The sequence below is a fragment of the Leopardus geoffroyi genome, chromosome A3 (genome assembly GCF_018350155.1).
Source record: "Leopardus geoffroyi isolate Oge1 chromosome A3, O.geoffroyi_Oge1_pat1.0, whole genome shotgun sequence".
Taxonomy (NCBI): Eukaryota; Metazoa; Chordata; class Mammalia; order Carnivora; family Felidae; genus Leopardus; species Leopardus geoffroyi.
In genome coordinates, this window is record NC_059336.1 from 58,913,402 (window position 1) to 58,939,680 (window position 26,279).

At 43.5% G+C, this 26,279-nt stretch overlaps 1 protein-coding gene across 5 annotated transcripts in view; it reads left to right on the forward strand.

Moving 5' to 3' along the window:
* TBC1D8 (TBC1 domain family member 8) overlaps positions 1-26,279 on the forward strand; it is a 112,137-nt gene that overhangs the window by 15,529 nt on the left and 70,329 nt on the right. For 2 of the 5 annotated variants that reach the window (XM_045445682.1, XM_045445681.1), the window contains exon 2: positions 24,728-24,838. The exons of 1 other annotated variant lie outside the window; for it this stretch is intronic. In XM_045445682.1, the coding sequence (XP_045301638.1) occupies positions 24,728-24,838 (111 nt within the window). Of the gene's footprint in view, positions 1-24,727; positions 24,884-26,279 lie in introns of all 5 variants that reach the window. 2 more of the 5 variants (XM_045445679.1, XM_045445680.1) reach the window with 1 other exon arrangement.

The following is a 26,279-nucleotide window of genomic DNA, read 5'->3' on the forward strand; positions in this document are numbered from 1 at the left end:
TCACATTTTGCTTGATCAGTCATCTATTGATACACATGGAATTGCTTCTACCTTTTGGCTATTGTGCATAATGCGGCTATGAATGTAGATGTGCAAATATCTATTTGAGTCTCTGATTTCTGTTCTTTTGGATATATTCTCAGAAGTGAGATAGTGGGATCACACAGTAATTCTGTATTTAACTGTTAAGGAAACTCTTGATTTTTACATGTGGTTCTCAGTTTCTTCTGGCTTCTGTAGACTTGAATGAATGGCTAGGACTGTACTTGGTTTGCTGGGACTGTAGCCCCTGGTCCTGAGTTCCCAGCTTCCCAAGTACCCTCAGTCTATCTCTTAAAACCCTTGTTTCTCTTCCCATTAGGGCTGAGTGGAGAATTGAAGGGAAGAACTGAAGCTTGTTTAGAGGTGCATTGCAATTCATTAAAAACAAACAAACAAACCAGAATTTGAATATGAGTTAGGCATTTTCAAGTTTATAATTAAATTGTTTGTTTTGGATTTCATATGTATTTGTTTTTCAAAGCTAAGTTACGGAGTAGAATGCTTAAGGTGAATTTGGTTTCGGTGGATTTTTCTACCATGATCTCAATCATATCCATATCTAATTTCTTTAAGCATTGTTGGGGCAAAGGATAGGACTATTAGGAGTTAGAAAAGGAGAGAAATCTTGTTCTTCCTACTTGTATGACCTTTGGCCTTAGTTTCCTCTTCTGTAAAATGGAGCTAACACTACTAATATAAATTGTTGTAATTATGATAGTAAATGGCAAAAAAAAAAAAAAAAAAAAAAACGGATCTGAAGTACTAGGACAGTGCTTGACAGCTGCAGTGCTTAGTTAATGTTAGTCACCTTCCCCCCATTATCCTGGAATAATTGTAAGTTGTAGGTGAGGGCGTGAGGTGGTCCTAACTTCTGAAGGGTGAACACCAAGCAGTAGGGAGAGCTGGGGGCAGGACTCAGTCTCACAGGTGTAGTTAATCCCCAGTGCTGTGTGACCCCTGAGACATCTACCCAACCTCCTGGAGGCTCAGATTCCTCACCTGTCAAATGAGGAGGCTGGTCCCGGTCACCTCTGTATTTCCTTGTAGCTCTAAAAGTTCAGCGATTTCAAAGAATAGTGTGTGTCTAGTCTTTTTTTTTAAATTGAGATGGAATTGTTGTATAACATGATCTTAGTTTCAGTTATATAGCATAATGGCTTGATGTAGGTGTATGTTATGAAATGATCACCACAATAAGTCTAGTTAACATTGATCACTGTACATAGTTACAAGTTTATTTTTCTTGTGATGAGAACTTTTAAGAGTTACTCTTTGCAACTTTCAAATATACAATACAGTATTATAAACTATAGGCACTATGCTGTGCATCACATCCTTAGGACTTATTTATTTTATAACTGGAAGTTTGTACCTTTCGACCCCCTTCATCCATTTGCCACTCCCCACTCTCCACCTCCTCCCTGCCTAGTCTTCTTCTGACTGCAGAGTTGATTCTTTTCTACATAGGCAAGCCTACTCTTCATAGGTGGTGGACATATCCCCTCCATGGTATGTGAAGTGAACTGAGAATTTCTGGCATTTGAAGATCTGCTTCTTTAGGGCCAGGTTAAGTCCAAGATTTATTTTACTGTTACCAGCTTGGGTGCTAAGTTTGTGGCTCTTGCCCCCAGTTCCAAATACCGGTGTCTCTGGGGCTAGGCACATATAGCAAGTGAATAGGGAGAGTCCTTCTAATCTGAGAGAGGAAAAGAAGTAAAGGGGAGGAGGAGGAAGTAGAAGGGGCTGTGGATATAATTTTGACTTGCTCAGAAATAGAGTAAAGTTGTCTTCAAAGAATTAGACAGGAAAGCTCTCTGACTCTGCCCACCTCAAGACTTGACCAATGTCTACAATTGACCTTGTCTGTCTTTATTATTTACAGTTTTCTGTCTTCGTTTTCTCCAGGAAAGAACAGCCAACTTAAAATGCCTTTTTCTTCCAAACTTCCTATTTTTTATAAATATTATTGCTTATTACTCTGCAATAATAATACAGCATTTTTGCATATTGTGTTGTACTTTTCATAGTGTTTTCATCTACTTTACCTCATTTAACCTACATATGAAGATTTGTCTAGGCCACTGGGTATCTTCATTTGGCAAGATGAGGTTGGTATGGCCATCTGATTTGTCAAGCTATTGGTAGCAGAATCCTGGCACTTTGTCTTTCTCTAAAGCCGATCAGCCAGGAACATCAACAAGTATTTATGGAAAGTCCATATGTGCACAGCAGAGATGCTTGTGATAGAGAATTGTTATTCTTAAGACATTATAACCTAATAGGGTCTTAAGGGGAGGAGGATGGAGTTCAAGTTTTTTTTACCTGTAATTAATTATTACAATTAATTAATGCCAGGAATTAAAATGTCTGAATGAAGGAAGAGCTGTAAACACAAATGAGGTTTGGGGCTGTCTCTGAATTTAATGTGTGCATATTGGTTACTCTGCCTGACTCTAGTGTTAGGGAAAGGTGACAGTTTTTATTTTATTAAAAGAAAAGTTTTTTTAGGTGATAGTTTTTAAACAATGCGTTTATATATCACTAAGCCTCTGGGCTCTATATCATAGTGCTACAATGTAAAACTGCTATACCTCATATCTGCAAACTAGTTCACACTATTATTAGGTGTAAAAAGACAGGAAACAGTGCCTAACATAATTTATTTCTGATATTGAGGGCTTGTGGTTTTGGTTGCTTTTTTTCAGAGGATTACTGGAAGTAAATGCAGGACTTTCTTTGAAACAAATATTTTTTTTTTTTTAATTTTTTTTTTTCAAAATTTATTTATTTTTGGGACAGAGAGAGACAGAGCATGAACGGGGGAGGGGCAGAGAGAGAGGGAGACACAGAATCGGAAACAGGCTCCAGGCTCTGAGCCATCAGCCCAGAGCCTGACGCGGGGCTCGAACCCACAGACCGCGAGATCGTGACCTGGCTGAAGTCGGACACTTAACCGACTGCGCCACCCAGGCGCCCCGAAACAAATATTTTTTAAAATAAATGAAATTTGAATAGATTAGAATCTGCTTCGCTTTGTGGAAATAAAACTTCTGCAAGGAAGCTTTTTTTTTTTTTTTAATCTCTATATGTCTATTTTCTCAGGTTTCTGACTTTGCAGGAGCTTCATAAATCTGTAAAAATGCTGGTATTCAGGTCTGGATATATAAGACATGGAAATGGGCTATTTTCTACAATTTTTTTAAAACAGTTCATTTTGTCTACTCTTGGGAGGGAGTGGCTGTGAATAGCAGGTTCAGGAATGTGGGATTCTGTTTTCAGAATCTGAACCCTGGCCCCGGGCACCCCGTGGGCTCCAGAGGTGCTGGGTTGTCCAATGTACTTGTTGGCTGTTGGACAAAGGAGTGGCCGGAAGACCACTTGATTATTTGGATGATGAATGCGTCTGTCATGGGAGACCACTTGTTTTTTAAGCAGGCATAAAAATACTTGCTCGAAGGAAATTAATCTGCACACAAATGTCATGAATGTATAGCTCGATGATCTGTATTGTTCATTTGTGAGATAGTTTGCATATTGAAGAGCTTAGTTCTAAGGCACTTGACAAGGTGAGGGCTCTGAGTCTCTGCTCACAAGCCCATTTCGGGGAGTACGGGTCCTGTTCTGTTGTGGGGAAGTCCTACAGTGTCTCTAAATGCTTTAATTTTGCCCAGTTGGCTTTTTGTGACTCTGTCGGATTTTTTTTTTTTTCCCCACAGCTTCCTAAGTAATGATCTGCAAGTACTATTGGCAGCTGGTAGACCTGGGCTGTGTACCAAAAAAGACCACATCCTCAGGAAGATTGGAAGAAAAGGTTATATTGGGTCTGGTCCTCAAATTCAGTCTTGCTTTCAGTGAATTTCTTGGGGAATAACCCTTGCTCACCTTCTGTCAGCTGAGAGTTTTCTTAAAACCCTTGCCAAATCTGTTCACTCCCCTTCAGCCAACTGAATATATATCAAATTAACGTGAAGTTTTCCCTTAAATTTGTTTTTTAACGTCAGTCTTTTGGATTGGGGGAATAGAAATACGGTAGAGTTTTTTTGTTTTGTTTTGTTTTTTGTTTTTAATCTTGGTTAGCCTGCAAACAACCCTCTTAGGACTCTGTAGCAATTATTTTTAGGAAATTTGAAAGCATTTCTCAGAGAACCTTGGAATATAAAATGAACTTTTCTTAGACACACAGTACTTCTATGCTACGTTTACATAATGATGAAAATACTTTGTTAAATGTATGTAAAGAAAAGAAAAAGGTTTGGGGCACCTGGTGGCTCAGTCAGCTAAGTGTCTGACTCTTAATTTTAGCTCAGGTCATAATCTCACTGTTTGAGTTTGAACCCTGACAGTGCGGAGCCTGCTTGGGATTCTCTCCCTCTCCGCCCCAACCCCACACCTCAAAATAAATAAACTTAAAAAAAAAAAAAGAGAGGAAAAAGGTTTGAGTTATCCCATTGTTGGAGATGATGGTGAATCCTCTACCTCCTTCCTCCTGCCGTTTCTGGCAGCCTCTGGCCATATATTTGTAAGGTGCTAGGTGGAGGTGTGGCCAGTAGCCGTGGGAGAAATGTGTTCTCTGGCTTGCGGAGAACTCTGTGAGCACCTTGCTGAATCTAAACAGCTAGCTGTCTATTATGGTAATGAATCTTCCTCTCTTTGGTAACATAGACCTGCAGCAGTGACCATGTAACACCACACAGGAAGAGTAAAATGGTCTGTCTTAGGAGTAGTGGTTAGAATCACAGAATGAAAAAACGGCTCAAAAACACAAAGCTTTCACAGATTGTGAAGGCACAAGTTGAGAATGAGGTGTATACTTTACCCAGCGTTGTGCTGTATTTGGGGAGCATGCTTGAGATGCTTGCTACATCTAGGGCAGTGGATCCCAACGTGGTTGGCGATCACATGTACTTTGGATACTGCTGGAATGTAGCTCAGCACCTTAGTAACAGTTACAGCCAGTTAGTGCTGTGGGGTCACACCATCTCTTGGCTCTCATGCCTTTTGCTGGTTTGTGCTTTGTGTCTCTGTCCATCGCTGGGTCTCCTGCGCTGTCTTAGGTGTTCGCGAGACGTTGACCTTGTGTGTTCTGGTGAACATAGGTGCTGCCTTGACATTCTCCTGTGCCTCTCACCTTTCATTTGCTGCAGTTTATACACCCATGTTATGTGGCTGCTGGGCCTGATATTTTGTTCAACAGACACCACAGTGCAAGTCTATATTCCTGGCTGTGGCAAAACACATTTTACACTTCAACCAACATTTGGCCCCACTGCAAAGGCTTGCAGCATGCTGATGTGAGCTGTGCACTGGTGAGAACACAGGTGGACCAGTCTTCCAAATTTGGGAGCAGTGTTTTGTTTTAAAAAGTTATTTTAAAAACCAGCTGGGATCTTGACTGGTCTGGAAGTACATCTTGGTTCCATGTACAATTTTATGTAATATGCAGCCACAAGAGCTGGCTATCTTGGCACGTAGACTTAATAAGCAGTCAACGTAGTATAAAAAAGATAACTTCTGGTCATAATTTCATTCTTTAAATTAGAGAACAGAACATTAAAAACATCTTGTAGATTTTGTAGTGGGGCACCAGGGTGGCTCAGTCTGTTGAGTGTTCGACTCTTGGTTTTGGCTCAGGTCATGATCCCACCGTTTGTGGGTTTGAACCCTGGTCAGGCTACATGCTGGCAGCACAGAGAATACCACTTGGGATTCTCTCTTTCCTTCTCTCTCTGTCCCTCCCCCACTTGCATGTGCACGTTCCTGCTCAAAATAAATAAACTTAAAAAAAAAAAAACATTTTGTAGTGATGCTTTCTCCCATGATCTTGTAAATAAATGCTGCTTGTAAAAAATTGGAAAAAATATAGGAAAAAAAACCCCCAAATCCCAGTTAACTTTTTTGAGTTGATTTTCCAGCTTTATCCATTGTCTATATAATCAAGCTCATATGTATATGCACATACACCTTGTTCTTCACCTACCAGAATAATAGCACTGGAAAATGTGTCACAGCATATTTTGTGTGTTTGTATGATTTATGCTCCTCCCAGCAGAGTCGTGCATCGACAGCTGCTTCCTGTGCATGCCCCGGACCTGCCATTCCACCCCAGCTGCCTGGGATGTGGACACAGTGGGCTCCCAGCAGCCTCATCGTTTTGAAGCCTGTGCTCATTCTTCGTTCTCAGTTCAGGCCTGTCTGTGAACGGGACCCTCGTGTTTTGGAGGAGGAACTTGAGACTGGAGGGGTGACCTGTGTCACTCCTGGTATCTCAACCTCACTTGACACTTAGTACTAGACTGTGCCAAGCTGTTAAAACAATGACTTACTCATGGTCTCATAGTTAGTGAATAAATAACACTCCATTCTTCCATATCACGGCACTCTAACAGGATGGTTAAGAGGCTTGTGTAGAGTTCTCTTCCCAAGAGTCAGTGCTAAAAAAATATGGATGTATTGATGAGTTGGGCCCCTTTGTAGTTGGCTGGCCCTCTGCACACATACTACCTGTCTTCCAGGATTGTTTTCTTCATCTTTTAGGATGTCAGTGATGTAGTTTGTAGCTTTTTGTTTTTTTTTTTTTTAACTTTTGTGAATGTTTGTTTATTTTTGAGAGACAGAGCGCGAGTGGTGGAGGGGCAGAGAGAGGAGACACAGGATCTGAAGCCGGCTCCAGGCTCTGAGCTGTCAGTACAGAACCCGACTCAGGGCTTGAATTCACAAACCGTGAGATCATGCCTGAGCTGAAACTGACTGAGCCACCCAGGCACCCCTGTCATTTGTAGCTTTTAATCATTCCCTTTAATCATCCCCTTGATAGTGACAGTCCTGAGTGGTCTTGAGAGCTCACCTTGCTACCAGTGACTGGATTTCATGTGTAGTCCTGCAAGAAGTGTTATGCCTTATTAGGACAGAATTCATACTTACCCCATATTTTCTATCTCTTGTTGTGAGATATGGAATTCACTCCTGAACAGACAACCCACATTTTGCTTAGTTGAATGAGAGTCAAGTAATTGCAGAATATTCAGCCTGGTTCCTCCTGGCCCAGGAGCATAGGGGACACATTGGTGGTAGGTGCCAGAAATGGACTTCTGTCAGACCCTTTTCTCCCTAGGGACATGGAGTGTAGGCGAAGGTTGCCCAGGGACTGTCCCTGGGTTCAAGGATCTCTGTGATGGCATGGAATATGTGTATGGGTGTTTCCTGAGGGAACCTTCTTCCCCCTTGGGTGAAGTGACTGCCCCATGGCTGTGCCTGCCCAGCTTCCAAGGATTCCTCATTTAGTGAGTAGCCTGCTGGTGCCAGGGGCCCATGTTGCCGCTCTGTTGTCCCTGCTCAGAATACAAGTTAGTTTGCTTAGAATCACAGGCTGCCAGTCTAAGCACGGGAGGTAACAGAGCCTAGTTTGGGGACATCTTCCCTGGATGTGAGTCCTGGCTCCTCCCCCACTCATTTGCTTTGTGACCTTGTACCAGCAACATAATCTCTCTGAGCCTCAGGAGTGAAACCATTTAGCATTGGGAGTCTTAAACCGAGGTAATGAGTGGCCAGAGCTTGTTGTCGTCCCTGGTACATGCTATGTGTGTGATAATGTGTTAGCTGATGACAGTAGTAACGATGTTCACAACATGGGGATGGGGGTGGGGGGACTGAAATGGCTTGTGTTCAGATAAGCCCAGCTGGTAACAGTGTTATAAAGGATAGAATACTGTATTGCTTTGTATTTTTTCAGTAAAGCTCTTTGGAATTGTTTTTCTCTGACTTTATTTTTCTTTCTTCTCAAAAGAGCCCCTTGGTGATTTGAGATGAATTCCGTCAGGAGTGAGGGAGGTTTGCTCTGTCATAGACTCCATTAGGTGAGGTTGGTCAATGTTGTCATGTGACTTGTAAGTTCAATATTTCTGGTCTGCTAAATTTCATAAGGGCTAAGAAGTTAAAGAAATAAAATACACCCTTCAAGGGATTGCTGGCGTTTCACTATAATCATAGGGGCAAGCTTCTGAGTTTTAAGCATAACTGACCCTACTCAGAAGTTCTTCCAGGTGTATAAGTAGTATGTGTTCATGCCTTCTGAATGCCTTCTTTCCAAGACCATATGCCCTTAGCCCAGTATTAGGGTCACACATGAATCAGCTGCTTGGTTTGTCCCTGTGTCTGTCCAGAGCTTTCCTGGGATTATGTTTCTTATCCAGTTTCTGCTGCCAGATTGAACCTGAAATTGGCATTTCTTGTATGGGCCTTCTTGTGCTTACTTAGTTTTTTGTTTGTGTGTTTATTTATTGTACTTAGAGTGCGAGTGGGGTAGGGGCAGAAAGAGTGGCAGAGAGCAATTCCCAAGCAGGCTTCTGGATGTCAGCACAGAGCCCGGCGTGGATCCCAGGAACCGTGAGATCATGATTTGAGCTGAAATCAAGTCAGATGCTCAACTGACTCAGCCACCCAGGCATTCCCCCTTCTTGTACTTTTGCATTTAGTTATTTTACTATGGAGACTGAGAGGTGGTTTTCTCCTAAATGTGGGTTGATTTTTTCTTTTTTTTTAATTGAGATATAATTGACATATAACATTGTATAAGATGTATAAAGTGTTGATTTAATACATTTATAAATTACAGTATGATTACCACTGTGATGTTAGCTAACACCTCTATCCTGTCACATAATTATTGTAGGATAATTGTACATAATAATTGGTAGGAACTATTAAGATCTAGTCTCTTAGCAACTTTGAAGTTTATAATAGAGTATCGTTGGCTATAATCACTACGCTGTGCATTAGCTCTCCAGAAATTATTTATTAGTTTGCACGTGTGTACCCTAAAACATCTCCACAGTTTCACCACCCCCCCGCCAGCCCCTGGTAACCACCATTTTACTGTTTTTGGGAGCTTAGCGCTTTTAGCTTCCATATGTAAGTGATATCATACAGTTTTGTCTTTGTCTGTCTTGTTTCTGTTAGCATAATGCCCTCAAGGTCAATCCATACTGCAAATGGTAGGATTTCCTTCTTTCTCCTGGCTGAATAATATTCTAGTGTGTGTGTGTGTGTGTGTGTGTGTGTGTGTGTGTGTGATACCATGTCTTTCATCCATTCATCTGTTGATGGACACTTAGGTTGTTCCCATGTCTTGGCTATCATGGATTGGTTTATTCTTACCTGTACTTTTTGTTCTCTTTAGCAGCTGTATCAGATAATGAAGGCCCCTGCTTACTGTGCAAATAATAGGCCAGAACCCGTGATTCAGGTTCCTGGAGGGCTTTCAGCAGCCCCCATCCCAGGCCGTACCACACATCTCTGGATTTGGATTTGAAATCTCTCCAGGAAGTTCCAGGGCTCAGGCAGGATTCAGAACCTGTGGAGTGACCCATGGCTAATCTTGAGATGTGCGTGATGGGTGGACAGATGCAGATCAGAGCCCAGGAAGGGCGTGTGAGAGATGGTTTGCATTGAGAGCAGTGGCTGAGAAGGGTCAGGATGGCCCTCAGCATGTGTAGGTTTTCATGTCAGCCCTATCTGGTTTGAGGAGCTGGCTTTCAGATGATAGAGCATCACTGATGTTGGCCCCCTGCCCCTCCAATGGCAGGAGTCAGGGGCCCTTCCTGAACAGTGGGCACAAGCCCCCGGACAAAGATCAGGAGCAGCCAGGAGCATAGAGACCAGGATTCTACACCAATCGTTTTACTCACTTGGCTTATTTTGCCTGTTTTGTGGAGAGAGAAATCTTAGTATATGTCACCTTGTTTCATCTAGTCCTTACCATGACAAGTCAGGGTAGTTATCATCCTCATTTTACAGATAAGAAGACTAAGGCTTGAATGAGCCATGTGTCAAAGACACAGTTGTTGTCCTTGCAGGGACTCCTACAGAAGGATGGTCTGGATGGAGGCCAGATGGAATGGATGAAGAAGAAAGGGGGTGGCAAGTGTGTCCTACTTTTCTGCAACTTTCAAGGTGAAAGTAGTGAAACAAAAGAGCAGCTCAAGGGCAAAGTAGCAGGATGCAGAGCCTTAGGGATTCAGGAGAAAGAGATGCTGGGATGGCAGTTCTCTCAGTCTTGCCGTACAGCAAAGTCACGGAGTAACCTGTAAGAGTGCTGGTGCCCAGGCAGCATGCCAGACCAGTTACACCAGACTCTGGGGCAGGGCCCAGGCATCAGTATTTTGGAAGCTCCCCAGGCTACTCTGCGTTGAAGCCAAAGATTGGAGGGAACACCTGTTTTAGAGATTTAAAGGAGTCATTAATGCAACCAGGCCCAGAGGGAAGGTGTCAGGAACATGGATGGACAGGTTTGTGTCTCTTCTGAGGCTGGCCGGAAAGGAGCAACATGGCAGGTGGAGACAGGACATATTAGGGTGTAGAGGACATGTGGGCTCCTCAGTCAGCAGGGAGATAGGGACCAGGTGACTGGTGTGAAGGAATCTGTGAGTAGAGTGGTTTGTATCCAATCTTCCTTGCTCCCCTGTCCCTTTGGGCCTGCCAGCTAGAGGGGCCTTCATGTGAGGGGGCCCCCAGGTTTGTGTGGAGTGGAAAGGATTTGGACCAGCTGCTGGTCTTCACCCCTCTGCACGGCAGACCCCCTGAGGGCACTTAGGAATGCCAAGTCCAGGCCCGGAGGCCCATAGGACTTGAGTCTCTGGGCAGAGCGTGGGGGCTTGGCCATGTATGTACCAGGAGCAGTGAGAGCCCCCTGCCCCCCACCTTGAAGTGGGCCTGGTCCTCACCTGAACATGATTCTGTGACTGATGGGAACTATGATAACTGTAACTTTGGCTATTTCAGGAAAAAAAATTTTTTTTAATTTACTTAATTTTGAGAGAGAGAGCATGAGGGAGGGGGAGAGAGAGGGAGACAGAGAATCCCAAGGCTTCTCACTGTCAGTGCAGAGCCCAACTTAGGGATGGAACTCACAAACTGCGAGATCATGACCTGAGCCAAAACCAAGAGTCGGACCCTCAAGTGACTGAGCCACCCAGGCGCCCATATTTCAGGAACTTCTGCGAATAAGCTTTGTGTTCATGTTGATCATGAGGAAGTTATCAAGAGCAGACTCTCCAACTTCCTTGCAGGGGGCTATCCCCACCCCCAACCCCCCTATAGGGAAATTGTAAGGCATTCACTCTTCTAAGAGCTTAAAAAATGTTTTCCCCTGTAAGCAACTGACAATGACTTTGAATGAATGCGTGCCTCTTCCCTGAATTTGTCTTTTTCTGTACTTAGATTATTGGCAAGCCAGGGCAATAAGTAAAATTCATAATATAAGCAATTAGTAAATAGAGCTTGGTTATGAAATCCACTTTGGGTACAGGAAGATGGTTGTACATTGCATGTTGGAAGCTCTCCGACTCTCCGTGTGCATGTACACGGACCAGTAGGAAGTCTTCCTGAGTTGGGCAATGCATTCATTTCCTAGGGCTGTTGTAACAAAGAACCACAAACTGGGTTGCTTAAAACAACAGAACAATAGTTCTGGGGCCCAGAAGTCCCAAATCAAGAAGTTCATGGGCCATGCTCCCCGACACCTGTAGGGGAATCCTTTCTTGCCTCTTCCTTGCTTCTCATGATGGCTGGAAATCTTTGGGATTCCCTGCAGCTGTGCAGCTCCAATCTGTGGCTTCAGTATCACATGGCGTTCTCCCTGTGTGTCTGTCTTCTCATGTGGACACCAGTCATATTAGATTACCCCAGTATGACCTTATTTCAACTAATGACATCTACAGAGACTCTATTTCTAAGTCATGAGGAGCTGGAGGTTAGGATTTCAGCATCTTTTTTGGGAAGATACAACTCAGTCTGTAACAGCTGTCTGGTCCAGGTACTCTGCACATGTTTCAAGATCCATGTGGACCTCACTGGACAGATGAGGGAGCAGAGACTGAGGGAGGTGAGGACGCTTATCTAAGCCACACGACTAATAAGGGACAGAGTCAGGATTTGAACCCAGGTCTTTGGCACTCCTGAATATATGACTTCCCTAGTTTAGACCAACTGAAGGGTGAGTACTAGGTTACTACTTTGCCACTCTCTTCACCTTTCTGCATGAAATCAATATCATCCTTTTGTTAGAAGGAAGCACAGAAATATGAAGTTAGTTTGATTTGTTGATCCGGTGGGATTCAGTGGGGATTTTTCATATATTTATTTTTATTTCCATTCTTACTGCTCTAACAACTTAAAATCCTCCTAAATGGTATAAAGAGAAGACTTTTAGATCTTGGCTACCCAACAGCCTGCTGAAAGTTGCTTGTCTCTTGGGATCTTCTTATGTCCTCAGCCTTATGTGATAAGGACTTAACCCAGTTTCTACTGGTGGCCAGGTTCTCTGGCACAAAAGTGCTCTGAATGGAAGAGCCAGGTCATGAGATGTCCTGGTTCCATCATTACTACGGGGTGTATGTCCGCAGAATAAATGTCAGAGTGTTTGCCACAACTGCTGGCTTGTTGCAAGGATCTAGGGTCTTGAAGGCTGCTGCAGCTTTTCCTAAGTGAGGAAGGCTTTGAACAGTTAGATTTCAAGATCAGAATTCCCAGTAGAAAACTCCTGTAATAAAACGTTGCCCATGAGTCTGAGAGAGTAAATTGCAGCTGCTAAGGCTTCTCTATTCCATCTTATTAAAATTTAATTTTATTTGATTTTTTTTTCCTAATTACTGGCTCCAACTTTGCTTTTCCCCACAGGTTCTCCGCCCATGGACGTTGGTAGATGTGCGTCTTGGGTTCAGAAAGAAACGTTTTTTAAAAGGGTTAGGTGACCACTGTTACTATGATGTGTGATGGCTGTAGAGACAGGGGCAAGCTGTCATTTTATTCGCTGTCCTTTTCTTCCCTGATTCTTCCTTGGACACTATCTTGACCCGCACATGGCTAAGCCCTGGTCCAAAGCTTTCTTAGGACCTAAAGATGGCAACAGGTTCTGTGAGATGTGCTAACTGGCAGCTTGTTACAGACTGGATCTATAGTAGTGTCACCTGATGGGGAAGGCAGGCCATGGGTCATAGGAGTAAATTCACTTCCTTATTTCCATGGGATGGAACACCTGTTCTTGGGGAGATAGGATATTCTCCTTACTCTCTAGCTTGCCCTGTTGTCCTGTTTTTTTTTTTTTTCCAGCCTTTCCTGAATTAATGGTTAAATTCCCATCTGTTTGACCCTATAGAAGGGAGGGCTAAGCAGGGTACATATTTAGTACAGGCTGGGACTTCTGTGCTGTGTGCTTTCTTCTAACAACAAAACACAACACAAAAATAAGAAAATCTACTTAATCCCTGACATAAATTTAGTTACTGAAACACTTACCTCCTGCCTAGTCTGAGATAAGATTAGTGGAGTTCTGTAACAGAACCATGCAATTGTTGATATGTTGCAAGTCTCTGAAAGAGAATGACAGATGGCAGACTTTGAGTAATCGGATTTCAAGATCAGAATCCACAGGGAGCAAAACTCCAGCTACTTGTAGCTTGTGGAAAACTAATTTCTTTCAAGTGAACTTAAAGAACTGTGTTCTTTGGTTTTATTTTATTCAGAGGATTTGTTAAGCAAATATTTATTAAAGGCATACCAGGAGCCAGGTACACCAGGTGTTGGGAATGGATAAAGGATCCCTGCCTTTCCCCTTGTAACCCTTTATATGTGCATTTAACCCTTGCATGCATTTAACCCTTATACATGCATTTAAAGTAAGAAACTTCTGGAGTGCCTGGGTGGCTCAATCAAGTGTCTGGCTCAGGTCTTGATTTCAGGGTCACGAGTTCAAGCCCCGCATCGGGTTCTGCAGTTGGGCTCCATGTTGGACTCTGTGGTGATCGTGAAGCCTACTTAAAAAAAAATGTGTGTGTGTTTGTTTATTTGTTTATTTATAAAGTGAGAAACTTCTGTAGGTGGTAAACATCTAACATTTAATTATAGCAAATTAGTTGTAATTTGATGCCTAAAAAGACTCTTTTGTTATCAAGGACAGAAATGTTGAAACCAAAGTCAGAAATATGGGCTTTATTGCAAAGGTAGTAAAGAGTATTGTAAACAATTGTGCCAAACACTGGTGTGCCAAGCTTGACCTCTTTTGGTATACCTGCACACTCTCAAGATGAATGGAACCCACTGTGGCTTCACTGGCTGCACTTTAGAAATGATGGCAATACCTCTGGGGAAGGATTAATCAAGCTAAAGTGTGTCGCACATAGTAGGTGTTCACTAAAAGTGTCTTAACAATTGCACGTGAGTTGCTGTATTGAAATACATGCAGCTTGGTAAGCTTGATGAAACAGGCAGACTCATCCCTTTTAAGACTGGTTTGCAGTTTTACAGGCTCCCAGGGGGCTCTTTCCATGTGAGGAGCTGGAATCCAGTGAAGTACTGTCTTTCATTTTGAACTTGAGTCTGTGGAAATGTCTTGCTTCACTGACCCTTTTGACTCTCACATTGATTTCCATTTTGCAAAGGAGGTACTATTGCCTTACCTTATTTATTTATTTTTCTGTGATCCTTGAATGCCTCTAAGCTCCATTTCCTGCCTTTAATTATGTACAGGGCCATTAAACAAAAGTGTGGTTGGCAAGGTGGTTGTGACTGTAACAGTATAAGGTGCTATCAGGCAGCAGGCTGCACTTAATGAAATTTGGCTGGTAAACTGGTTTGTGCACCACACATGAGTCTTGTTGAACAAGTTTAACAGCCTTTCTGCAACTGCCTCTGAGCAGGAAAGGACAATTCTTTGAACTTCATGCTCAGCCTTGTTTTTTACTTCCTTTCTTCAAAATCTTCAGTGTGGGAATGGAATAGTCTTTATCTGTGACTAGTTAGAAAAAAGGCCTTACGGACATGTACCAAGAGTTATTGTGAAGGGGCATGATGTGAGGTAAATGTTCTTTGTGGTTTTATATATTTCCCAAAATGTCTTACAGTAAGAATGTATTTATTTTGTAATCAAGAAAAAAAAAAAAAAACCAAACTGCTTTAGAAGGGCAAATTGAGACCAAACTTCATTATTTTAGGAAAGATTTTGGGAAAAGATATTCTTCATAATTGGTTCCCTTAATGTGATTTTGGGAGTACAGGCAATACCCATTGGGCTTGTTAAACATGGGATGTCAAAAGTGATAAATTAATAAGTCCCAAACAGAAGTCTGCTGTTAAAGTCTGCAGGTACCCGAGTGCTCCAGGCTGTTTAAGGACGTTAGCCCAAGCAGATAGTTTCTCAACAAAATTGAGAGTTCAGAGATGTTTTGTCAAAGGATTTTGGTTCTTTTGAGGAAGGTGAAACAGGCAAGGGGATATAGTTTGCTTCTGTTACATTTGAATACACCAGGGTCAGTATAACATAATTTTGTGACTTTTTTCTTTTTTTAAGTTTATTTATTTATTTATTTGTCAATGCAGGGGGCAGAGAGAGAGGGAGAGAATCTCAAGCAGGCTGCACACTGTCAGTGCAAAGCCTGACTCGGGGCTCGATCTCATGAACTGTGAGATCATGACCTGAGCGAAAATCAAGTCGGATGCCCAACTGACTGAGCCACCCAGGCGCTCCTGTGACTTGTTTTTCTAGGCTTCCTGGGTTAGGGGATGGTCTAGTCTTTATTGGTTAGGGGTTCCTGGAATCTAAGGGAGGAAGTTTCAGGATTAAAGTGAGTACCTTGAAAGAGAAGGGAATCCTGCCATTTCAACAGTGTGGGTGACTTGAGGACATTTTGCGGAGTGAAATAAGCCAGTCACAGAAGGACAAATTCTACATAATACCACTTCTGTGATGAGTCTAAAATAGTGAAATGTATGGAAGCAGAGAATGGAATGGTGGTGCTAGGGGCTAGAGGGAGGAGAGAATGGGGAGGAACTAGTCAAAGGGTAGAGTTTCAGTTACACAAGATGAGCATGTCCTAGAGGTCCAGTATATAGCATAATGCCTGTACTTAACAATATTTATACTTAAATATTTGCTAAAAGGGTAGATCTTATGCTAAATGTTCTTATCACAATGTTATATATTAATAATTATAAGAGAGTGGGAGGAAGCTTTTGGAGGCGATGGATATGTTTATGGCATAGATTATGGTGATGGTTTCATGGGTGCATACTTCAAACTCATACATTAATTATGTATACCTTTTTGTAGGTAAAAAAAAAAAAGGGTGACAAGTATCTGGAAAGAGCTGAACAGAATGGGAAGGACAGGATAGCACGGGGCTAGAACCATCAGGATGGTGAGCAGGTGGTCCTAGAGCACTTGGGTCCCATTTCATAGCCATTGGGAGTGGCCAAAAGTGACATATTAGTGTCCAGGGAAGAGCTATGGGCAATCCTGGATTGTGCTGGGCTTGGCAGTAGAGGTGGAACAGGTACCCATCCCCATCCATTCTGGATGCCCCTAGCAGCTGGCGTTTCATTCAGAGATCGTATCAGGCCTTCAAGTCAACTTCTTTGTTACTGTACCCCTTACCTCTTATTTTATAGCCTTGGATCATCCCTGTACTATAAGGATTTAATCCTAATTGCTTTACGTAATCATCATGCCAGAAGACCAGATAAATGGATGGTCGAGTGGACGGAAATGATGGAGAATTTTCAAGACAGTGTTCATTATATCCACGGCAACATGTGTCTGTTAAGGCAGGGAAGTCGCTGTGTTTGGAACTGGCTGTCATGATGGTGTTTTGTGTAGGATTCTTGTTGTCAGGCACTTCGAGCATTACGTCACCCTGTTTGGAGGTTCACTATGACAGGATCCTTATGTTCGGTCTGAGCCAAAGCAGGCAGCTTGGTTCCCATCCAAGGATTATTTATGGAGCCACTAGAAGAACGTGTCAGAGTTCAGCAGTGTGGACCCGGAGTGCATTTATGTTCAGATGCATTTATGATTTATCACTTGGGGAATGGAGTTAGGAAAATTGTTTTTATATTTACTTTAGGAGCCCCACTGTGGACATTTCTGATCATTAGAATTGTCATGCTTTTTCTTTAAATTGTGGTAAAATACACGTAACATAAAATTGACCATCTGGACCATTTTTTTTTTAATTTTAATTTTATTTATTTTTTTTAATGTTTGTTTATTTTTGAGACAGAGAGACACAGCATGAACGGGGGAGGGGCAGAGAAAGAGGGAGACACAGAATCGGAAGCAGGCTCCAGGCTCTGAGCCATCAGCCCAGAGCCCGATGCAGGGCTCGAACTCGCGGACTGCGAGATCGTGACCTGAGCTGAAGTCAGACGCTTAACCAACTGAGCCACCCAGGCGCCCCCCATCTGGACCATTTTTAAGCGTACAGCTCAGTGGTATTGAGTGTACCGTTCACATTGTTATGCAACCAGTACCACTGTCCATCCCCAGAACTCTCTTCATCTTGGAAAACAAACTCTGTTCCCACTGAAGAATTTTCACAGCTTTGGAGTGAAGGCAAAAAGGATTCTTTTTGCCAAGAGTCCCTTAATTCCAGTGAGAACAGGACCGAATGGTCTGCACTTGTAACTCCTCTTGGCTGGTCAGAGCTACCCACTGTACCCACCATCCTCTCTTGGTTTCCTGGGAAAGCCTAGGTTCGTTGTGTGGCTGTCCTTGTCCCCATGGGACCGGAATGCAGCGTGCAGGTGAGGGCATGGCGGCTGCCTGTCCTGTTCTCGAGAACTGGGACCAGAATCCCTCCCTTGTGGTGCCCTTGAAGCTCTCCTCCGGACCTGCACTTGCTCCGACTTGTGTTGTGGATTTGGCAGGCTCATCCTGTCACCACGATGGGCACGTGGCTGCTGTGTTAGGCACTTCGTTAAAAAGATGAGCTCATCAGGTGGCCGGCTCCCGAGCTTCCCGCGTGATTCAGTTACCCTGTGGCTTTGCCCACCAATTGACTGCACTCTGAAAATAGCACCATCATCTCTTGGTTTCGCGGAGATTTGTGGGAATCATAAGGGACTCACACTGAGAGGTATATTGAATTATATAAAATGCTTTGTAGAAAAAAGTCAGAGTCTGGTAATTTGGATTATGAATTTTACTTTGAATAGGTAGAGCTTTCTCATTGGGAATGCAAATATCCCCAACGTTTATCTTCTTTTCAAGCCTAGTAGAAAGGACTTCACGTGATCTTTTACGTTATTTATTACTTTTCACAAATAAAAGTTTTTTTTCCTTTATTCTGGCTCTTTATTTGCCTTTTCCCCTAAGTCTCCAAAACAGCAATACCAGCCAAACCAAACAGCCCTAACGTGAAGACAGACCTTGAGACCAAATTAGTTTCTCAACTGTGGATTATGGTGTTGAGCTGTGGTGCACTGTGGGTGTGCCATCACATCGATGGCTTAGGTATAATGATGAGAAGCTTTTTACTGGAGTGAAAGAATTTTTTTTTTTTTTTGTCATGGGGCTGCTGAGGTCTATTCTAAGCCCAAAGCCATTAGGGAGACCTGCTTTCTTCAGTGCAGGGGGTAAAAAATAGACTGTTTTCTGTTTTTTTGCTTTCCTTAAAATGCTTTCTGTGGGGGTTGGGTGTTGCTGTGTTTTAAATGGGTTTTACTATGCGAGGGTGTTGTTACTGGTGAGAGCAGAGCAGTTTGTCACTGCTGCCTGTGGTTAAGTCCCAGGCCCGACACAGAGGTTGTTATATAAACCAGGAGGCAGTGGGAAGGCTTCTCCAAGTGTCCTTGTTTGTTCCATGTCAGTAGCTGCCATTTCGTCTTAAACTCGGTACCACCCATGTGCATGAAATCCAGCCAGAATGAAAGATTTGCAGCATTATCACTTAGAAGCAAATTATTCATAGGCCCCTTTTGGGCCCTAATTATAAAACTTGTCACTTGACATCTATCTCCGCCAGAGTTGTTATTCTAATAGCCTAAAAATAGGAGTGTTGCACTCACTGTGCCGCCAGGAGGGTTTTCCTGTAGAGCCAGACAAGCCATATGGAGCTGCCACAGAAGGCAGACCAGAATGCTCCATGCGAGCTGCCCTGCATTTGGGGGGATTTGTTCCTGGAGACAGAGCCAAGACTCAGCCAGTCAGGGCTTGGGAGAGCAAAGTCAGTCTGAATGTAGTTAGAAGTGTAGGTTTGTGGATGGCGGAGCATTTCTGAAAATAATTGTTACCCTGTCTTTAAATTTTTTTTAATGTTTATTTTTGAGAGAGAGAGCATGAGTGGGAGAGGGGCAGAGAAAGATGGGGACAAGAGGATCCCAAGCAGGCTCTGCGCTGACAGCAGAGAGCCAGATGTGGGGCTCAAACTCAGGAACCGCGAGATCATGACCTGAGCTGAAGTCTGACACTTAACCACTGAGCCACCCAGGCACCCCTGTCTTTAAACAGCCCTAGAGCAGGGGAAGAGGCCTGTTTTGGAGCTGGAGCTGGGGAGGGCCCAGTCCTTAGTGCTCAGAGCTTTAGCCACTTCATCCCTCCCTCCAAAGGTGGCCATGAGGATTAATGAGAAAACAGACTTCAGTATTTTTTCTTTTTAATGAGCCTGAGTCTGCCAAATAAATACTGCCTCAGAGCCATCCATGTGAGTTGTCGTCAGCTTCCTTATAAAAAGATAAGTAGGGCTGCATACCCTGTTAGGAGCTATGTGTAAACATTTTGCCATCTATTTACCTTATTGATATGTATGTGTGTATATATTTTTGTCTTTGACCCATTTGAAATTTGTGGACATCATACCCTATTTTCTAATGACTTTGAACGATTTCTTTGCCACGCTAACCATTTTCCTTCACCATTCAGCAGAGATTTAAGGATGCTTTTTTCTTCCAGATGTTTCGTTTCTCCTTTTGGTTTTCCTACTGAGGACTCTCACTGATCTGTCTCCCACTTGTGCGTCTTCTCTGCCATATTGGACCCTGGTCTGCTGCTTTTGTGTTCATGCTTTGGTTGGTTCCACCCTGAGTGCTCTGGTTTACCCCAGATTCAGAGCCCCTGCCCGCTCCTGGGGATCCTGCAGGGGCAGTCTGAATTTGCGCAGATGTGGAGTGGAGGGCCCTTGTCTGCAGGCGGACACTGACTCACTTCCCTTGTCACTTTTTAAAAAAAACTAAACTTTATTTTTTAGAACAGTTTTAGATTTACAGAAACACTGTGAAGGTAGTATAGGGAGTTCTCATATACCCCACACCCAGTTTCTCCTATTGACATATTAGCATGGTGTATTTGCTACAACGAATTAACTGGTACTGATGGATTATGGTGGTAGGCAGAATAATGCTGCAAGCCTGCGAATGTGTTAGGTTCCATGGCAAAGGGGAATTAAAGGATGTAGATAGAATTAATTGGGTTGCTAATCAGTGGACCTGAATATAGGGAGATGAGCTTGGATTATCTAGGGGGGCCCAATGTGATCACAAGGGTTTTTAAAACTGGAAGAGGAACTCATCCTGGTGTTGCTGGCTTTGAAGATGGAGGAGGGGACCGAGAACTAAGTGAGGGAGCTGCGGCCACTCGGAGCTGGAAAAGGCAAGGAAAGGGGTTCTCACCTTGAGGCTCCAGAAAGGAGGTGTTGACACTTTGACTTTAGCTCAGTGAGATCTGTATCAAACTTCTGACCTACAGAACTATAAGGTAATAAATTAGCTTCTTTTAAGCTATTGCGTTTGTACTAACTTGTCACAGCAGTGGTAGAATATAAAGACAGTGATTGTTAACTAAAGTCGGTGTTTTTTAAAAAAATTTTTTTAATGTTTATTTTTGAGACAGAGAGAGACGGAGCCTGAGTGGGGGAGGGGCAGAGAGAGAGGGACACAGAATCTGAAACAGACTCCAAGGTCAGAGCTGTCAGCACAGAGCCCGACGCGGGGCTCGAACTCAGACCGTGAGATCATAACCTGAGCCGAACTCGGACGCTTAACTGACTCGGCCACCCAGGCGCCCCCTAAAGTCTGTGTTTTATTCAGATTTTGCTGGCCTTTTAATTACCCAGGATCCCTCTCAGGATACACCTCACATTTAGTTGTCATCTTGGCTGTGACCGTTTCTTAGACCTCCCTGGTTTTTAGTGACTTTGATAGTTCTGATAGTACTGGTCAGGTATGTTTTCTGAGTCAGGCATGAGGCTCATTCTGATGTTTGCTTTGTCTCTTCAGACTGTGTTTTCTTGCCTTTCAGCATTCTTTGTCATTGTTTTTGAAAGCCAGGCATAATGTAAGGAGTAACAAGAACTGAAGAAATAGTTCTTTAGTGTGAGTTTTATGTTATTTTGTCTAGGACTTGGGCTGTTGGTTTGCTGTAGCCACAGATGCCCAAGGTTTTCAGATTCCTCAGGTGTCCTTGCCTTGGTCTCTCTCTCTGTCTTTGGGCTTCTTTTAAGAATGAGCTCTGGGGCGCCTGGCTGGCTCAGTTGGTAGAGCATGCGACTCTTGATCTCAGAGTCATGAGTTCAAGCTTGCTTAAAGACATTAAAAAAAATACAGAAACTTGAGCTCCTCACATGGAGTCTGAGAGTCTTCCAGTCCTTCCCAGTGTCATTATGCCAGAACCTGTTGATGTGGTGGTAAAGTATGGGGAGAAGAAGCACCCTGTAAGTCTTATCAAAGAATCTTGGTCTTTCAGTGGGTCTGTGTCCCTGGGATGTGCTCTGGACAGTGTTTCTTGGACGCCTCCCTTACCCTGACCCCTCCCCCTTCACCAGGTGAGACCAGAAGGCTGAAGGGGGCTGGAGTCCCAGAAACGCCCCTCCCCCAGCTGGGATAAGGTTCTGGAGAGTCTCCATCCCTGCCGGAGAGCAGCCCCCTGTTGTGGAGAATGTTCTGGGAGATCAGGAGAGGTTTTTCCTCGCTCTTCATAGCGAGAACCTGGTAGTAAAACCTGTACAGGTAAAACCTAAGACTGTGGCCATCAGGAGTCTCCTACTCTCCTGCTAGTCCACACACTCAGCCTCCCAGCAATTTGTCAAAACCTTATTGAAGTGTTCTATCAGTTGATGGCCCCAGCGGCTTCTGCTTCAGGTGAGTGATCTGGGCTGTGACTTTGGATTGTCCCCTCTCTCCAGATTTCTGGGTTATGATTTTGACCTGTGCCCTTGGGTCTCTGATGGGTCCCAGAAAAGCCGCGGATATTCAATTTGCTCAGCTTCTTATCATTAGGATGGGAGTGAGGACTTCAAATTCTTTGCGCGGGGGAGCTGAAACTAGAAGTCCCCTCTTTGCTTCCTTGTTGTCCTCCCCACCTTCCTACCAGGTTGGTTGTGTTGGTATAAAACATCCTGACCATTCCAAAAGCTCCTGAGTCTTGAAGAGAAAGAAAAAATCACTGTTTCCGATCAGAGAGACTGCTTCTGAGTTATGGTGACACTAAGTCATTGCCCACCCTTCTCACTTCCTCCTTTTGTTGCTCAGGTTTTACTTATTAGCAAACTAGATAGGGGTTCTACAACAGATCTCTTAAATTGGGAAGTACTGGGTCTGCATGTGGGATGGGTGGGGTTTTTTTTTTAGCACCTTTCTACTTTCCTTCCATCTGCTTCCCTATCACTAACCCCCTCCAAGCTTTGACAGGCAAAAATGTTTTATCAATCTTACACGAATACAGCTTAATCTTTACCCTGTCCTGCCTTCCTGCCCGTGGTTTTTTTTAAGTTTCATTTTTTAATTTGCATGTGAGAGAGAGTACAAGTGGGGAAGGGGCAGAGAGAGGGAGATCCAGAATCCCAAGCAGACTCATGCCCCCAGTGCAGAGCCCAATGTGGGGCTCGAATTTACAAGCCATGAGATCATGACCTGAGCTGAGATCAAGAGTTGCTTAAGTGACTGAGCCACGCAGGTGCCTCCACCTGTGGTTTTGATCACAGAGCTCCCCTAAGCAGCTGTGCAAGTTCTGTGTTAAAGTAGCAGCCCCTTTATTTAGCTGACAGCTTTCAGGCCCTCTCAATTACATGTAAGTCAAGAGCAGACCAGTGAGGGGCGCCTGGGTGGCTCAGTCCATTAGAGCATCCGACTCTTAATTTCAGCTCAGGTCATAATACCAGGGTCACAGGATCAAGCCCCACTCCGCACTGAGTGTGGAGGCTGCTTAAGATTCTCTCTCTCCTTCCGTCCCTCTCCCTGGCTCACGCACATGTGTGCTCTCTCTCTGTGCAAACAAACCAGTAAGACAAAAATTCTGAGCAGCCTAAGGAATAATTGCTATAAAAACTCAGGCACCCTTCCTTCTTTCCCTAAAGCTGTTAATGGGGACAGATCAAGGTAATTGTATGGGTGGGGTGGATGGTCAGTTGGAGCCTAGATAAAGTAAAGAGGGCATCTGTCAGAAAGGGGATAGAATTGATCAGATAAGTAAATATATTAAGAATAATGGAAGCCAGGTTCTTCATGTTGGAGAAGAGAGTTGCAAATATGGGAAGAAACTGGAATGACCCTGGTATTTGATCGCAGTGCTGGTATTGGATCATAATTGGAAGTTTTTATGTATAAAATCAGTATAAAAATGAAAATGTCAATGAGTATATGTGTGTATACATACATAAACATGTACCCATACATATGTACATATATGTACAGTCCAAGCTCTGTCCACTGAAAGGTTCTGGGCAAGCACCCCCACAGCAGTAAGTGTACTTGGCTCCCAGACCTTGGCTTTTAAATACCATTCTTCACTAAAGGAATCAGGGCTTCTTGGAGAAATGGCTGATGCCAGGGCTAGAGCAGGAAGAATAAAGGGTGAACTTGGATTATTTGCCAGAAAGTAGAATAATGGGGACACGTCCAAAGGACACAGAAGCCAGCTTGAAGGGGTACCTACTGGCCAAGTCAGAGACAACATGAACATCAAAATAATCGTAATACTAGATTGGATAAAGTAGGGAAACATGAAACCATACTGCTAGAAATAAATAAGTTAAATTTAAGGAGGAATGCAGTTTCAAAGAACTTCACAGAATACTTGTTCATTACAAAGGGAAAAAGGAGTAACTCTACAGTGCAGAACCCTGGCAAACGAGTAATGGGACAATACGAAATCGTCTGCCACCTGGTGTGTGGGTGTGTGTGTGTGTGTGTGTGTGTTTGCTGTTGATTCATGATGATATTCATTACAACAGAGTGATAGACCTTTACTTTGTGTGCTTTGTGGTCTGTGAAGGACTTCAATATTTTATTTGCTTCTCACGGTCCCCTTCTGGAGTGGGCAGGGATTATTTTTCTACCTTTGAGGATATGATATAATAACGGTAGTTTTTACAGCCAGGCAATAGTCTAAGAACTTTGAATGTTGCATACGTTAATTCTCACAATTACCCTATAAGGTAGATATACGTGATAATTCCCTTTTACAAATGAGACCAAGGCACAGAGAGGTTAAGTAACTTGCCCAGTGTCACACAGCTTAAAAGTTGGGAAACTGAGACTTGAGTCAGACATTCTGACTCCATATTTCCAGCTCTTATTTATAGAGTTGTGTTGCCTCTGTAATTGAGATGCTGAGGAAAGGAAACACTTAGCTAGGTTAGGTGACTTGTTCAGGGCCCCTTGTTCCCGTGGTTGTTGGATTCTGCAAATCTGTACTGAGTGCCTGTTAATGTCAGGCCCTATTCCAGATGCTGGGTGAGTGGTACTAGGCAGCCAGAGCCCTGGGCCTCCTGGAGCTCAGGCTCTTGTGAGGTGAGTTGAAGAACTGGACGTGAGCCTGCTGACTTCTGGTGTCAAGTCTAGACACAAAGCGAACTGCCTTGTTTTGCAGGGAGTGGGCAGCTGCTCGGTCTCTGCTCAGTGGTGCACTTTCTTTTTTCTTTTGAAGGTCGCCTGGTAGGTGCTCTGGATGCAGTGCTGGATTCCAATGCACGGGTCGCTCCATTTCGAATTCTGCTTCAAGTGCCTGGGTCCCAGGTTTATTCTCCCATAGCATGTGGTGAGTTACTGAGTGGATCAGACGTTTACTGGGCCATAGCCACTGGTGAGTTTTGTTCCAGTTGGAACATTCCAAACCTTAAGGTCTAAGCATGCTGAGTATCTGCATGTTGGTGAAGCTTGAAGGTAACTCCTTTTAGAAACTCATCTGCTTTTATGAGTTCTTTTTTTTTTTTTTCTTTTCTTTTCTTTTTTTTTCACCCATCAAAAGCACATAAAGGCTACAAGCTTGGGCACCTTAGCTTGGGCATGCCAGGCTTTTGCGTGGTGTGCTGTTCCAGGGTGCTGTATATTGTTGAGTATGAATGGAACCCTTTTTTCCTGAATCTCGTTTCTGACATAACGAATGCCTTCCTGGGCAAGTGCATCTATCGTAATGGTACAAGGCATGGGGGTGGGGGGGCGACTGAGGGCTGTGTCTGACTTAGGGTAGTCTTCACCCCCTTGTTCCACGTTTGTGCTGCATTACTGGACTGCTGCGCCCCACGGGAATTTTGCAATTCCCCCCCCCCCCGCCCCCATCCTCTTCTTCTGGGATTTCAGTCCTCCTCTACCGTCTAATGCTCTACTTGCCTCTCCAGCACCTCTGGGGCTGGGAATCAATCGTTACAGCTGAGAAGCCCCTTCTATTAAAAAACTAAAGCAAGATGTGTCTTTTTAACCACATGAGTCATAAACGTTCACCTTCTAGAAATTAAATTGGTAAGAGGGAAAGAAAAGGAAATCTTCTGTACCCCTTTATCAAAGTGCTTGTCTCTCTTCTGAGTACCTGTGCTAATACACACAGAAGCTTCTAGTTTGGGTTTCGAATGGTAAACACGATGCATGTTCAGTATAATCCATTAACCTTTGACAAGTTCAAAGAAGAAAATGTCTCTCGCCTCACATCCTAGCCACCCAAAGCAACCTCTGGCCACACTGGGTTCACCTCATCGAGACCACTTTATACTGTATTTAGGACAGGTACAACAATAGTTTTGAAGATGGTCAGAAGTACCTTTGTAAAAATGCAATCTATCTGACAATGCTGTTTTATAATAAAAGTGTTATGTTTTTACTTGATTTCAATAAACAAGAAGCTGAAGTAAAACCAGAGAAACTTCAAAAATGTTTCCTTAACGTGAGGGCTTATTTTCTAAAAGGTTCATCTAAGACTAAGGGAAGAGATTTGTGAAAGTGTCACAGGGTTAGGATTGTGGCTTTTTAAAGCAGTGTTGCAACTCTGACCATGTGTGTTGACTCCCCAGCCTGGAAGACAAGGATGCCAGCCTTCATATGCTCCCCCCTTTCTCTCCAGCCTTTCATTTAAAAACGTGTTACTATTAACTTGACATTGTAATTTTCATTCTGTCTGCCACCATGCTGTCCACCGTTCTTTGGCTTTGTCCTGTATTTAAATTGATCTAATGCTTTTACTCAGGGCTTTCCTAATATCGAATCTT